The sequence below is a fragment of the Lissotriton helveticus genome, chromosome 9 (assembly GCF_964261635.1).
Source record: "Lissotriton helveticus chromosome 9, aLisHel1.1, whole genome shotgun sequence".
In the NCBI taxonomy this organism is placed as follows: domain Eukaryota; kingdom Metazoa; phylum Chordata; class Amphibia; order Caudata; family Salamandridae; genus Lissotriton; species Lissotriton helveticus.
This window is the reverse complement of record NC_136070.1, coordinates 77,609,709-77,624,330: the sequence shown is the minus strand read 5'-3', so window position 1 is coordinate 77,624,330 and position 14,622 is coordinate 77,609,709. Positions and strand designations below refer to the sequence as shown.

The 14,622-nt window shown below is 43.9% G+C and overlaps 1 protein-coding gene across 3 annotated transcripts in view; it reads left to right on the top strand.

Moving 5' to 3' along the window:
* Positions 1–13,471, top strand: part of MAX (MYC associated transcriptional regulator X) — a 74,080-nt gene extending 60,609 nt beyond the window's left edge. For all 3 annotated transcript variants that reach the window (XM_078659520.1, XM_078659522.1, XM_078659521.1), the window contains one exon: positions 11,984–13,471. In XM_078659520.1, coding sequence (XP_078515646.1) covers positions 11,984–12,171 — 188 coding nt within the window. In that variant the 3' untranslated portion in view covers positions 12,172–13,471. The remainder of the gene's footprint in view (positions 1–11,983) is intronic.
* The last annotated feature ends 1,151 nt before the right edge of the window (positions 13,472–14,622 follow it).

Here is a 14,622-nt window from a genome sequence, read left to right as displayed (position 1 = left end):
TTTACATCATCTGTGGTTATTCAAGTTTTGCCAACTATGTCTGAGATACATCTACAGTTCTCTGGGTGCATTGGTACGGACTCTGGACACCCAACTCAACTCCACTGTCATCAGGCAGGACAGTCCCTCCGTTTGGACAAGTCTGGGCAGGTGTTAAGCTCCTTCTTCTCTTATACTGAAAGTGAAAATGCTGGTTCAAAGTTTGTTTCGGCTTCCACAAAGTCACGAGTCGGATGACTCATCGGCATTGACACGTAGGCTTTGAATATTGTTTTGTGTTTTACGGTTTCTGGGCGTATCATGAGCTCTATTTGTTTAGCGACTTTGGAAATTACATTTTTGTTAGGTACTTTTAGAGGCACTGGCACAAATTCTAGCAGTAGCTGGTGACTAAATCTTTGTATTTATGCAGACGGCTTCAGCTCTCTGTCGAAAGGCATATCTTGTTCAATACCAGTCTTGCGAGTGGACTTTTGGTCAGCCCATTGTTTATCATTGATTAGCTTACTTGCCAGTCTCATTTGCTTGCTTCTTAATCGTTTGCTTTCTTTTCGCTGGCTTGGTTTGTCCCTCCCCTGAAGTACAGCAATTCTACAATGTTTTGTAATGGATACTTGGAATTCTCCCACTGCTTGAAGGATAACTTTTTTTCTTTTTCTTTCTGCACTCTGTGGCAGTAAATGTGTTTTTCCTCTCGATTGTGTGTGCTTGTCCTTTTAAATGTCTTCATCTTCATATGCTCTCACCACCCTGTTCTTCTGTTGTGTTTTGCAGCACCCCCCATTCATGACTGAGGAGTCTCTCACCCTTCACTGGTCATACATTGCTACAGACACCCCATACCCACCCTCTCCACACACACACTAGTGTACACATGTGATTCATCTATTTTTCCATGTATGTGTGCGCTAGCAGTAGTGGTTGCGAGCCTGAAAATACCTGCCACACACATCTACCCTAACTTAGACGACTGGCTAATCAAGACCGCCACAGTCCGTCAATGCCAAAACGACCTGGTAATGGTGGTTTTACTTTCATACACAGAGGAGTTTTCAGTGACTTGGGAGAAAATCCTCTCGTAATTCCACCTTTCTGGGATAGACCTGAACCCAGCTACGTCAGTGGCACAACTCACTTCAGAGTGTACAAGCAATGCTAAACCAGATTTGCTTTTACCAGACCTCTCAAGCCCTGACAGTGAGGTTAATGAGACGATGGGAGGTGTTAGTATCCTTTATTCACGTCCTTCCAAACAAAAGGAAACGCACAAGGCTGATTCAGGAGTGGTTAAATAACTAACGGTCACACGCCATGAGAAATTGGAGGGATCTAGTGGTTGGAACATCCAAGGTCATCCGGGAAATCTGGTGATTGAATTCAGACAACATGCTTAAAAGGAAGACCGTTCTAGGCATCCTTTCCGCGGGCCATTGTAAGATGCCCCATGTATAGGATGGAGAGCACACAAGCACTCTCAAAACTAGGGAACTATGGTTCACAAAAGAATCCAACATGGCAGTTACAAGCTATCTGGAGATGGGCTATTTGAAGGAACATCACTCTCGTAGCAAACCATGTCCCAGGAGTAGAAAAAACAGACCAACAAGCTACACTCAAGGAACTAAAATTATAGCAGACACATTCTTCGATTACTGGTGAATACAACAAATCTTTTCATAACGGTAAAAAATGCAAAATGCTAGTCCTTTGCATCCAGGCACTATCACCCTCAATCTATGCGGGATTGGCTGTTGATAAGCTGGTGTGGGAGGCTATTTGCATATGCCTTTTCCTTGGTACCTCTTGTTCCAGCGATTCTGGAGAAATTCAAAGCATCCATCATATTGATCATAATGGCTTCCAAGAGGGTCCGCCATCTTTGGGTCTCACACCTAGTGAAAATGTTGAAGCAAAAGAATAGAAAAATTCCCCTGCAAAAGGACATTTTAATGATTCAGCAGGGGAGAATGTTTAACCCGAACTAAGGGTAATGTCAACTGATAGCTTGCTTCCTGAGAAACCAAAGTTTCAGCATTTACACTCGCCTAAGAAAAAACGACACCATCAAAGAGGCATGTAGTCCTTCCCCTAGAAAATGCTATGCCCCCAAATAGAAGAGTAATCTAGTGTGCCAAATGAACAGGCTCCATGAGAACATTCATCAGGATACAGATAGTTAGGTACTTCACTCATTTAACTAAATGTTAGCTTTTGTACGCCTCACTAAGGGTGCACTTATCAGCTATTTCAGCTTGTTCGAGAGGGCTACATTTTAGGCATATATTATACTCCAGGATTCAAGGGAGGGAGCAAAAAGGCTCTTCGGTACATAAGCAAATACCTCCTTAGTGGAACCTAAATCTATTATTGGCAAGATTAATGAAGACCCCATTTGAACCCATGGATAAGGCCGCACTTTAACCTCCCATTAAAGACTGATTTAGTGGCCACCACAAAGAAGAGTAATTGAGATGCATGTCACGGTGCAAGTGCTATATTTAAGGATAAGGTGATCATGAGAACACACCCATACGTCTTGACAAAGGTAGCATTGCCTTTTCGCATCAATCAATGCATAACTTTACAGACAATTTTTATTTAAGAGGCCATCCAATGCAGCTGAAAGATCCATACACATTCTTTGTATTACATGCAGGTTACTCATAACATCAGGGACATCAAACCGTTCTTTGTAGGACACTCAATGCAAGCCTTGGGTACAGCTGTAACTAAATATTGCTAGATGGCTAGTACAGACAATTGAACGGTTATTCACAGGCCGACAAAACGCTAGTAAGCAGCTGATGAGCACATTCAACAAAGGGCTACAATAGCATTTATAACCAACATTTTAATTTCAGTCTTCAAATACAAATCTTATGTATTCCTATGGTGCAAAGAGGCAAATCCTACTCCTTTTGGGCGCCTAGCCTTTGGAACTCTTTACCGGAACATCTGCAGGCAGTCCCTACGGAATCTGCCTCTTGGTCTCACCTGAAGCCACATTTGTTCGGAGAGATGTAACGAGTCTTCCTCTGTTTCAAACTCAACATAGCGTCGGCACGCTTCCTTGGTAGCAGCTGTACGCACTTTGCAAATTACCTTTCATTCATGCATGCATTTGTACCATCAGCAGGGCAGCCACATGCTCCTCAGAACACTTTCATCAAACACTAATTTGTTGACTTGCAGTCACGGAAAGAGGTTGCAGTGGGCCAAGCAGTACTAAGAAATCTATTTGCTTCCACTTAAATAACCCTTTTAACAAATACTACAACGTAGACCGTGCAAAGCATGAACATCTATTTGAGATTTCAAGTTGAAAAAGAAATCCGTTTTTAAGCGTGACTTTTTTCTGCATCCACATGCTGTGCATCATTCTGCCATCTAGTGGTTAGGTCTGGAATTGCCTTTTTATCCCTTTTTTGGGGCATTAAGTAATCAACCATTTCATGTGTCCCTCTTTGGATGGCATCAAACATACGCCTTGGAAGCCTTGCAGCGTGGCTGCTTTTTTTCTGCTACTGGGTCTGTAAGCACAGCTCGGAGTTCCGGAGACATTGATTTGACAGTTTTTGGATGAAAGAACCGAAAAATACTGGAGCATCACAGAAATCAACAGAATAGTAAAATGACATCGAGACAGACAAAGAACTGAAGAACACCGAAGTTGGAACTTTTTCCATATGCGGACCTCAGCCTCATGAGTCTGAGAATGAACAGTGGGTACAGAGCATGCCCCTGTGGATTCTGCTTGAAATGCCACCACAAGTTTGCTCACACACAACATGGAAGTGTAAAACACCCTAGTTAAACGGGCAATGCTGGGGTGGGAGTGTTCAGACGGAGTCATGTTTCCTCCTTGATAATGGAACACCTAGTTCTTCCCTATGCTGCCCAGTGTGAGACCAAGAGGGTAGAGGCTCTCAGGAAGGTAGCCAGCTACCTTCAAGGCACTGATGCCCATGGTGGAGAGAAAGTATAAACCACTCCTCCAAGGATTCAACCTACACCGAGGGCAGCATGAAGGCTGATTTCATTATAGTCCAGCATGAAAAAAAAAGCCAAAACTCTGGCTGCCATGGGGTCTCCACTTGGCATGGACAATAAGTAACTGGATATGGTGGGGTGCAAGCTGGAAAGCCTCCGCTCAATGGCTCTTTGCCAGTTCATACCGTGCTGCTGGACAGGTATGGACATAAACAGTGGGAAGAAATTGAGGACTTGATGTAACAACTAACAGAACAGTACAAAAAGAAGGCGTAGGTGATAATGAATGAAGGTATGACCATTGCCAACACACCTGAAGTCCGTATTAGACTCAGACATAGCTAGCAAGCAAATGTGCTCTGGAACAACCCTAAGAGTACGCCTGGGCAAGGGTATCTGGCTTCATGCAGCAAGTGCAAGCAACTGCAATAAACAAGTCCTTTGTTGGGGGCAGCCTCTTCGGAAACGCAGTGGATGAATTGCTGCAGAGAATAAAATGATACATGACTGCAAAAGTAATGGGCGCTTTTGCAGTTCAGAGGCCTATTTCAAGGACTATCCACGCCAAGGAAAGAATACCAACAAGGGGAGGGGTCTGACCCAACCACACCTCATGCCAACTATTCACCCCAGTTCGGCACACAAAGCACCACAGGGCAGTGACAGTGCCCCCACTACAATGCAGCCCTTTCGAGGGAGAGCCAGAGGGAGAGCAGCGAACAAGTGACTTGTCAGTGTAGCTCCACCCCCCATCCACCCCTCCAAAAAAAGAAAAGTAGGGGGTAGGATAGGAGGCTTTTTCCAAGAGTGGAAGACCATCTCCTCCAACAAGTGAATCTTAAACATTACCGAACACGGCTATTGTATAGAACTGCCATGTAACCAATGATCAGATCAGAAACCGGACGCAAAGAACTGGTATGTCCACAACAACGGGTCACATAGTTCTTAAAAAAGGCCATACCGTTGTCGACGAGAAAAGAACCAGGAAGTCTATTCGGTTTACTTTCTGATGCCAAAAGTGCACTAGCCCCTTAGGCCAATCTTAGATCTATGAGTACTACACAAGTTCAGCAAGGCACACAAGTTCACAATAACAGTACAGTAGGGCATGCCATGTCGGCTTAAAAGATACTATATAGCAACAAAAGACCCCATACATGCATATATCGATGGCAATATGTTCTGATAGTTGTTGTAGACAAGCCTTCCTTTTGGGATAAAATCTATACCAAGGGCTTTCACAAAAATCCTTGTTGTAGTGGCAGCACTCCAGAGGAGATGGGGGGGGGGGGGGGGGGGAGGGAATCCATGTATACCCATGCTTGGATGATTGTTCTGTTTTTTTAGATGAAAGTTCCAATGCAGCATAGATACAGTGATAGACATTCCATAGGCTGCAACAAGAGAAACAGTCTCCGGTCACATAGACCGGGATAATACTTTTGTTTGAAGTGAGACTAAAATCCAGGAAAATCATATCCTTCTCAGTGGCAAAGAGGGTCCACAGATTGACAGAGCAAGTTTGCCTTTACCAGAAAGATGAACCATTGACAGTGGAAAAGCTAATGGACATGATGACATCTTGCATACCTTAATACTCTATACCAGACTTCGCACCAGACCACCCTAGGGGTTGGTGCAGCAGCAATGAGTGCAGGCACCCAAGAGTTGGGATGATCTAGCAGATGTCACTGAGAAAGTACACAAAGAGATCAAGTGGTGAAGCATACACATCACAGAGAATCGCCTTTCAGACAAACTACTCACGCTGAGGTAATAAAAAGGGACATAATTCCAAACTTTTGGGGAGCCCGCCTGGGGAAGCTCAACATCAGGGGCCAATGGGACCCAGGCGAGACGGTGAAACACAAACGTGTTAGTACAGAATATATTCTTATCCGTAGAACCCTTCCAGACACCTATCGGGGGGAGAGACAGTTACAATCTAGAAAGAAAACTGAGGGAAAATGTCACACGTGGTGTTGAAATTAGCACAGCGTCTAAGGAGATGGGCCACTCCAAGAAAGATAACACTAGTATCAATACATCTACCAGGAGTGCAGAACGCAGAAGTGGACAGGCAAAGCAGACACACGCCTCTCACGTGTGGGAACTAAAACAACAAATAGTGGAGAAATTCTTTCAAGAGTGGAGAATACCATATCTAGGTCTCATGCAGCTCAGCACAAAAAGCCATCGTTTAGCATCAAGATACTTACAGCACTCGTCTCAAGGCAGTGATGAGCGGGGAAATTTGTACCGGTTTTTCCCCCCAATCTTCTAATACCCCTAGTACTAGAGAGATGAAAGCAACCACCCATGAGACTAATCCTGATAGCACCCCAATGGGTCAGACAAACTTAGTTGTCTGAGCTGATGGATATGGCACCGGACAGGGATAAGGGACTGCCTGATCAGGAATTTTTTTACAACAGAGAATGGTGAGGTGTACCTCCCTAGAACCAGCCACCCTATGCAGAGCTGCTTGGCTCATAAACTAGAGTTTCTTGGAGGTCCTAAAAGAGGCCAGAAGGCTTAGCTGAAGGAATTGTTGGAAAGGTTCATACAATGATTTAACAGGAACGGACTTGGGGAAAGCTGGACACAAAACACTGCTATCAAGTATCTCACCCACTAGGCGAGAGACTTTCCGACACCTCACTTAAGGTACAATTGTCAGCCATAGTGGTGTGCACACTGCGTCCAAGGAGGTTTTTACGGTACACCAGTCATAAAGACTTTCCTGAAGGGAGCTAAGAGACCACCAAGGTCTGCCCACACAGCAATGTGGAATCTAAACCTAGTGCTGATACAGCTTATGAAACCACATTTTGAGCCCATGTATTATGCTACTGTTCAGTCCTCAAGACTTTCTTCTTAGTCACCAATACGTCTTTATGAAGAATTAGTGAACTGCAGGCACTCGCATTAGAACCTTACCTCCAAATGCAGAAAGATAATGGGAATGAGAAGATGCCTATAGTTTCTTGCTCAGGTAATTGCACACTTTCACGTCAACAAGGACATGCAGTGAAAGTGTGATTTTTGTGCAGACTCCTCACTTTTAGAATATCCTGGGCACCATAATTGATCTTGAATATTCTCCTAGCAACAACTTCTTTGTGCTGACAAGTGGCATCTAGTAGTTCAGCGGTGATCATGTGCTGCTCTGCAAGTGACCAAATGGGCCGTATAAAAACGGCATTCCTGCAAGATGATCCCTGCAACTTTCTTTCAGCACCCTTCGATGTGGATCCAACACACTACTCCAAAAGGAAGTAAGATATTTTTAGACCACATGCTAGGTAGAATGTCTCGCCCCAAAGACAACAGGATTTTGGTGCCTTGGCTCTAGTCACAACTTGAAGTGTTTCCTACATCCAAAGGCGATCAGAGTAGGAAACAAAACTCTACATCACTAAGCTTACGAAGAGGTTGTATTCAAAACTGTGATCTAGCTCCAAATTGCAGGGCATCCCAGTCACGATACTGTTCTTGTTTGAAATCTGGAGGTAAGTAGTAAATGTGCCATGTGTCCATCTACCCTCTTCTTGCCACTCAAATATCTAAAATTGAGTGAGAAGCGAAGACCAACGATTTGAATGTGTTCCTGTACCACAGTTGGACCCAGTGAACCCCAAATTCCCTGGGAAGTTTTCAACTCTATAACAAATAACTGCCTTAAAGGAATTCATGCTCCGGATCTTTCAAATGCTGCTGGCACCCTCCAATGCACCATAAGGCTCCATGTAGCCACAGGGGCCTCCTGCTGGACCTCTGCCAGAGGGCCCTCGCCGTGTGCGGGCTTTCCCCTTAGGACCCAGTCTGGGCCCATATTGACACTGTCCAGGCCTCCACTTAAGCTTTAGGGTCCATGCCAGTCCCTTATGACGGTACTGCTGCCAGATATCATTCAGACACTGGTCTCTTTCCAGATTCGAAGTTGGCCTACCTCAGGCCTGTGGTCTGCTGTTCGAGGTCATTCAACCAACTACTCCAGCATTACAATCGGCCCAAATCCCTATTTGACTCCAATTCTGACATTGTCCAGGGTGCAAACAACTATCCCCCCAACACTTTTGACAACAAGGAGGTGGTGTTCCTTTTAGCCAGGTACACTCACGCTTTGTAGGAAAGCGGCATTCTGTCTTTAGTCATTCAGAGACCGCTCACGGTCTTGCTTTGGCCAGCAAGATCTTGCTGGGCGCCCCTGAAGACCTTGGGGTGTCTTTTGCTCAAATGACTCCGGATGGGCAGGATGTAGCAAAATATGCATTGCACACTGGCTTGGACACTATTAATTGCATTGCATTGTTCTTCGCACCAGCGTAGTGTTTAAACAGTATGCAAAGATGTGCAGATGGATTTTTTGGTAACATCCAGTCATCCATCCATTTGACGGATCCAGAATTTTTGTAGCTACGCTGATTTGGCTTTTAAACTATTTAAAAATAGTTGCACCACATCACCATCTGTGAAGTAGCTGCCAGCATGTCAATTTTTCCATTAGTAGAGAAAATTTAGGGGGGTTTCCAGAGGCCCAGCTTACTTGCAGAATCAACTGCCCTAGCTGGTGCAGCAACACAGCCCAACCTTTTCAAGGTGGAGGACTTGGAGGTAGTGAATCTCGTTGACACCAGCAGGGATCTATTGCTTCTTCCCCTGCAGCAGCTGCACCTAAGCCACTTTGATGTAACCCTTTTCAACCCCAGCCAGCTGGTAAAGTAGGTAAGTTAGGATAATTGTGTCCCTGGCTAGAAATCCATTGCATTAGACCAATGGGTTTTGTATATCGTTCAAATGGGCTATACTATGCCTATCATATCTTCCATGCCTCATATTCCCTCCACGCAAGGTCTAATTTTGACTAACCACGGCTCAGTTTTTATGCAGCAAGTCAACCTCCGGCTGTCACAGGGTGCAATCAAACGATTGTTTGACTCGGAGTGGGGATGGATGCTGCTCTTGCTGCTCCCACTTGCTCGAAGGATAGAAGCCTCCAGCCTAAACTGAATTAACACCTTTCTGACAAAAGACGATTTCAAAATGCTTATTCTGGCGAAAGTCCTCTGTATGGTGTCCTTGGACTTGGAGGACAAGTCTTTTCATACGCCTGTCCTGAAGTCCCGCAGATGCCACCTGCAGTTAACCGTGAGGGTCAAACACTTCAAATTTTCCGTACTGCCCATCTGCTTTACCTCGGCCCCACAGGTGTTTATGAAAATATAGGCAGTGGTAGCTGCTCATCTTTGTTGTTCAGAGATGCTTGTATTCCTGTATCTCACTGATTGGCTGCTCAAGTTGGGCTCACTGCAGTCGGAGACCAACATCTGACTGCCACTCTCCTTATCCTACTTGAGCCCTACACAGAGATTTCCTTTCAATGAGGCCGTCCTGGATTTGCTGACATTTAGTCTTTTCACTGGAACATTGCAGATATGATCGCAGTGTTTTAGGCTCAGTCCTGGGTCTCAGCGAGGATTGTTCTGAGGCTTTTTGGGATCCTAGCCATTTGCATCCTCCTTGCCGCAGATGCTCGATCACATATTTGGCCCTTTTTGAGGATTCTTGGATATCACTGGGCCCAGCACCAGTGCCCCCTCCCAGATTCTATCCCGATCTCTTGTGAGATGATCTGGATATTTTAACTGACCGGCAGAAGGCCACTCTTCCCTCTCCCACCAGACATAATGATTGTGATAGATGTGCGACTACTGGCGTGAGGTGGTCATCTGGGAAAGAATGAAGAATAAGGCCTCCGGTCTCCAGCAGAGACCCAGCACCATGTCTCTTTTAGAGCTTCAGGCAGTCGACTGGCTTTAAAAGCTTTCCTGACGACCAATGGGCGGGGGACTGGTGCCAGTCTTCACAGGCAACACTATCGCTCTGTAGTAATCTACAAGCAGATCGGGGTCCTGGATCCTGTGCCAGGAGGCCTTGCAACTTTGAAGATGGCTTGATCTGTAGCGGACAATTCTGGTGGCCAACCACTTGGCAGTCCCTGATCATTGTACACGAAGAGCCGAGCAGGCTTCGTCTGTCTGACTATTAATTGCATCGCCATCCACAGATGTGGCTTGTCATCTTCTGATGTTGAGGCCTGTCCTGCATAGATCTGTTCGCCACCATCAAGAATAAAACATTTACTCATTCTGTTTGTGATTGTGAGCATGCATACACAAGACTCATTTCCCTATTACCCCTCCTGCCTTGTTCTTAGAAAATCAGGGCAGACAAAGCTGAAGCCTTCTTGATCGCCCTGGACTGGGTCACAAGAATGTGGCACTCACATTTCTTGAGCCTGAATATCTGTCATTGATCTTGGTACCTCTTTGGGACAGCTTCCAGCCTCAGCAACCAGACAGCGTCCTGCAACTGAATCTCTGCTCACCACACCTCCATGCATACAAATTGAATAGTGACACCTGAAATCCTTTGTTTTTCCCCGCTAAGGTAGTAGATGTCTTTCCTGTAGCCAGACATCCTTCAATAAAGTCTATTTCTGCTGAGCAGTCGGAATAGTTTATGGTCAGATATGGCATCTGCCATCTCGGCCCTCAGCAGGCTAATCTTTCTGATGTACTGCTTTTTTATGTTTGCTTTTCAAGTCATTTGTTTCTTGAAGGCCTGACTCGCATCTTTGCTCTAGTCTCTTGTCATGCCACAGTATGACCTTAATTTGGTCCTCCTAGACATCATAATCACACAATTTGAGCCAATGCATAGTGATTCCATTCAGCCCCTGACTAAACTATCTTTCTCACCACAATCGCTACTGCACATCATGTGAGTGAACTGCAGACATGGTCTGTGCAACCTTCGTTCAACATTTTCCTTTCAGGCAAACTGGTGCTGAGAACTCAGGCATCCATCCATCCTCCTAAAAGTGCTCTTTCATGTTGTACATTTGATTACCTTACTGGCTGCCTTCGCTTCGCTACAAACTTCAAAAGAAAAAGCTTCATATGCTTGATCAAAGGAAGTCCTGAGCTTTTATATTGACCGTACAAGGAACCACCTCATAGACCATCTGCTCTTTGTTGGTTTTTCTGAGGCCAAGAAAGGTAGAGCGGTGCGTAAGACGAGTATTGTCCAAATGGATAGTTCTTTATATGTTGAGTCTGAAAATATGAATTTTATACCTTTGTAATTTATGTATCTAATTGATTTTGTACTTTTTATTGTGGCTTTTATGGTTTACTTGATGTAAAACCAAATAAAGTTTAATATGATGAGTCTTCCAGAAAAGAGTCCCTTGAAAGCCACTGGGTCATTCCACCAGGAATAAAGCTGTAACACCTGCTCTGGCAGTGGTAGTGTCTGTCCTTTCTATTTACCAGGCTGCAACATACGCATCTGTGCATACGTTCACAAAACACTTGGACAGCCATGTACACAGAGAGGGCCTTTTGACCCACTCTGTCCAGCAAGACTTTTTGCACTCTTCAGACTCTTCGTCTTTAGGCGTTACTGCTATGTTATCAGATACATCCATCAGAGGACAAGCTTCCATAAGTAACTTTTTCTGGCAGATACCCTGTCTAACAGCACATTCTGTGGGGATGATATCAACACAACATAATAAGGTCCCAAGTGAGATTTTGGCACTTGGTTACCTGCAGTCTGTTTATAATCCTCTACATCGGAGGGTACGCGAAAGAAGAAAGTTTAAGGAGTGGAAATTGTGGAAGCATGGTACCACTGGGAGGCCCTGCTTTGTCACTTACAAGGTGGTAAGAGATCACTATGGAGTTACATGGCACCACCTGTTATTTCATAGGAGTCATTGCTGGGAGAATTTTCCGGATATAGACTGGCGCCTGGGATAATCCCAAACTTGAGGAATTCGTTGCTGGAGCATCTCATAGAGGGTTTTTGAAGGTAAGTAACTTGTGAACAAAATATTCTGCCGGTCATCTTTTTTCTTTGTCTGAAATAAACATTTTTCAATACTCTAATGTGGATAACCACCTCTTGTTCTTTTTTCCAGTACGTGCACTGGAGAAAGCGAGGTCGAGTGCTCAGATTCAGGCCAATTATTCGTCCACTGAAAATAGCCTGTACACCAACGCAAAGGGCAGCACCATCTCTGCCTTTGATGGGGGTTCAGACTCCAGTTCCGAATCTGACTCTGAAGAACCCCAAAGCAGAAAGAAGCTCCGAATTGATGCCAGCTGAACATGGCGTGGCAATGAAGCGACTGAATGGGCCCAGGGTCTTTTTCTGTTTTTCTGTTTGTGTATCCCCCATCCCTTTCCCAGCTGTAAAGGACTTTTCCCCCCCCTTTTTAGTAGAGACTTTGGACTGCATCTCTTATTTTTTTTTTTCTCCCCCATGTTCTCTTCTCATCCACCTGTGTTCATTTTTAAGGAATATTTCCCAACTCGGCAGCTTTTGTACCAAGAACTAAACTAGTTGCCTCTGAATGAGCACAGATGTTAGCACATTGCCTTATCGGCCCACAAAGCCCATATCAATCGCTAGTATCTAGGTGCTCCATCTCTTTCCAGAGGAGGAACTTCACAGCCAAGGTATTTGTGAATTTGTGAGCAGGTAGGCTTTTAGAAGACTTGTTTTAAACATAAACCTGCTTTTTTATTTTATTATTTTTTTTTATTTATGACAACTACACGTTGGGGGAAGGTGGTTGGCAGGGCGGATGGCAAGACTGATTTCAGCAAATGTATTTTTCAATCCTTCTGTTCACTAAAAGCACTAACGTTTGGAAAATGGCAACAAAAAAATCAGTTTTTAAAGGCTATAAAATGGATTGGAGGTGAGAAATCCAAGTTCGCTTCATGCCCGTTCTCAACTGGGGTGAAGTTTTTATTTATTTTGGAGATATCTGCTGTCGCCTACGGACCATCTAGGAGGGATTCTGGCTCGTGCGCGGAGGGCTGTATTTTTGTATCTTGCGATGAGTGATAATGTTTTGATATTTATGTCCTGCTACTGAAATCTAAACTCCACAAACTCACTCGGCCGATGATGTAGGCATGTAATCCTGTACAGATTCATAAGGTTATGATCAAATATCCTTTTGTGTATTTCTAAAAGATATAGCCAGCCTGACTTTTGTATGTTCGTACACCAAGAGCAGTGTATTTGGTACTGATTGCCGAGTAGTGCCAGTCTCGTGTAGCATGTGTGGATTCACTTAGTGCAAGCAGCTTTGTCCATGGCGCTACAGAGAAACATCCTGCAAGAAATCAAAAAGCTACTTGGTATTGGAACCAGACATTGTATTTTGTGGGTGCAGGGGTGGGGGTCTTGTATGTGTCCCTTTGTCATTTTTTTCTCCTTCCATTTATTGGCATTTAATGAACTAGTGTACACAATGTAGATTTGTCTTTGTTAATGTTAAATTCCATTCCATGGAAATGAAAAGTATGTTGTGCATACTGCCCAAGAATTGTCTTGCAAGTTTAGGCTTGCCTTTACTATAAGACTATAAATAAAAAATATTTTATCCTTGTAAGTTTGTCAATTTGTTAATTATTCTGTTATAATTGTTATGTTTCTCAAGTGATTTCATCAGTGCCTAAACCAGCAATGGCATGGTGTTTGTTCCTTGACTTTAGGAATAACAAATTGTTGGTGAAAGGTGTGATATATCTATTTAAAATAAAACTACAACCTAAAATTAATACTTTCCCAAAGTTGTTCAGCTAATATATTTTGATTTGTAGTCCTGTTAATTACAGATACTATTCAGCATGGCACTGTTAGGTTTGGATGCTGTACTTTCTCACTGTAATGCTTTTACAGTTTGCATCCAGTTTGAATGTATTCTAGGTTTACATACTTTGCATTATTCCTCCATTTTGCCTATGTATCTTGTAAAACATGTAGAAAATCTTTACCTCCACCATAAGCAGTGTAGTATGTTTAAAAAAAAAAAAAAGCATGTCTGCATGATACCCCCCTTTCCATTTAATTTTTTAAAATATTGTTTACTATAATGTGCTGAGATATTTACAGTCTGAGCACTAGGATGCTGCTAAACATCTTCAGTGCTTGCGCTCGAACAAAGTCAGTCAAGCTTTTTGTAATTATTACTCTCCTTTCCAGACAAGGTAAAGGCACTTTAAAACAACTTCTCAGTAAGCCACGGACTTTCAGACTACTGCGAAGGGTGCTCAATACGGGGACCCAAGCCATACCTTCCCCCTGCATCACCTGGGTCTGGCCTACTGTAGATCTCACAGGCAATCTAATAAACTCTCAGCTACTCTGGGCAATAATCCTGTGACATTGTCCACCATTTCTCCACTTTCCCCAGCACAATTCTCGACCCTTCTCAGTCAGATAAAATCAGGTTCCACCCTTGATACCTGCCCCCTAAAATTCTACAAGTACCTGAAATTATCTCTGTGCTCCTTAGGGACATTTTTTTAATTGGATGTTTAGCGCAGGCTACTTCCCTATTAAGTTGAAGCTAGCTTCTGTCCTTTCTCTTCTCAAGAAGCCTAATCTTGATGATGTGGACCCAAACAACTACCGCCCAACTTCACGCCTACCATTACCTTAAAAAATTGTTGTAAACGCCATGCTCTCTGAATTGACATCCGTTATTAAGAATCATGGTCTTCTTGATCCCACTCAATTCGGCTTCAGAAGCCATCACAG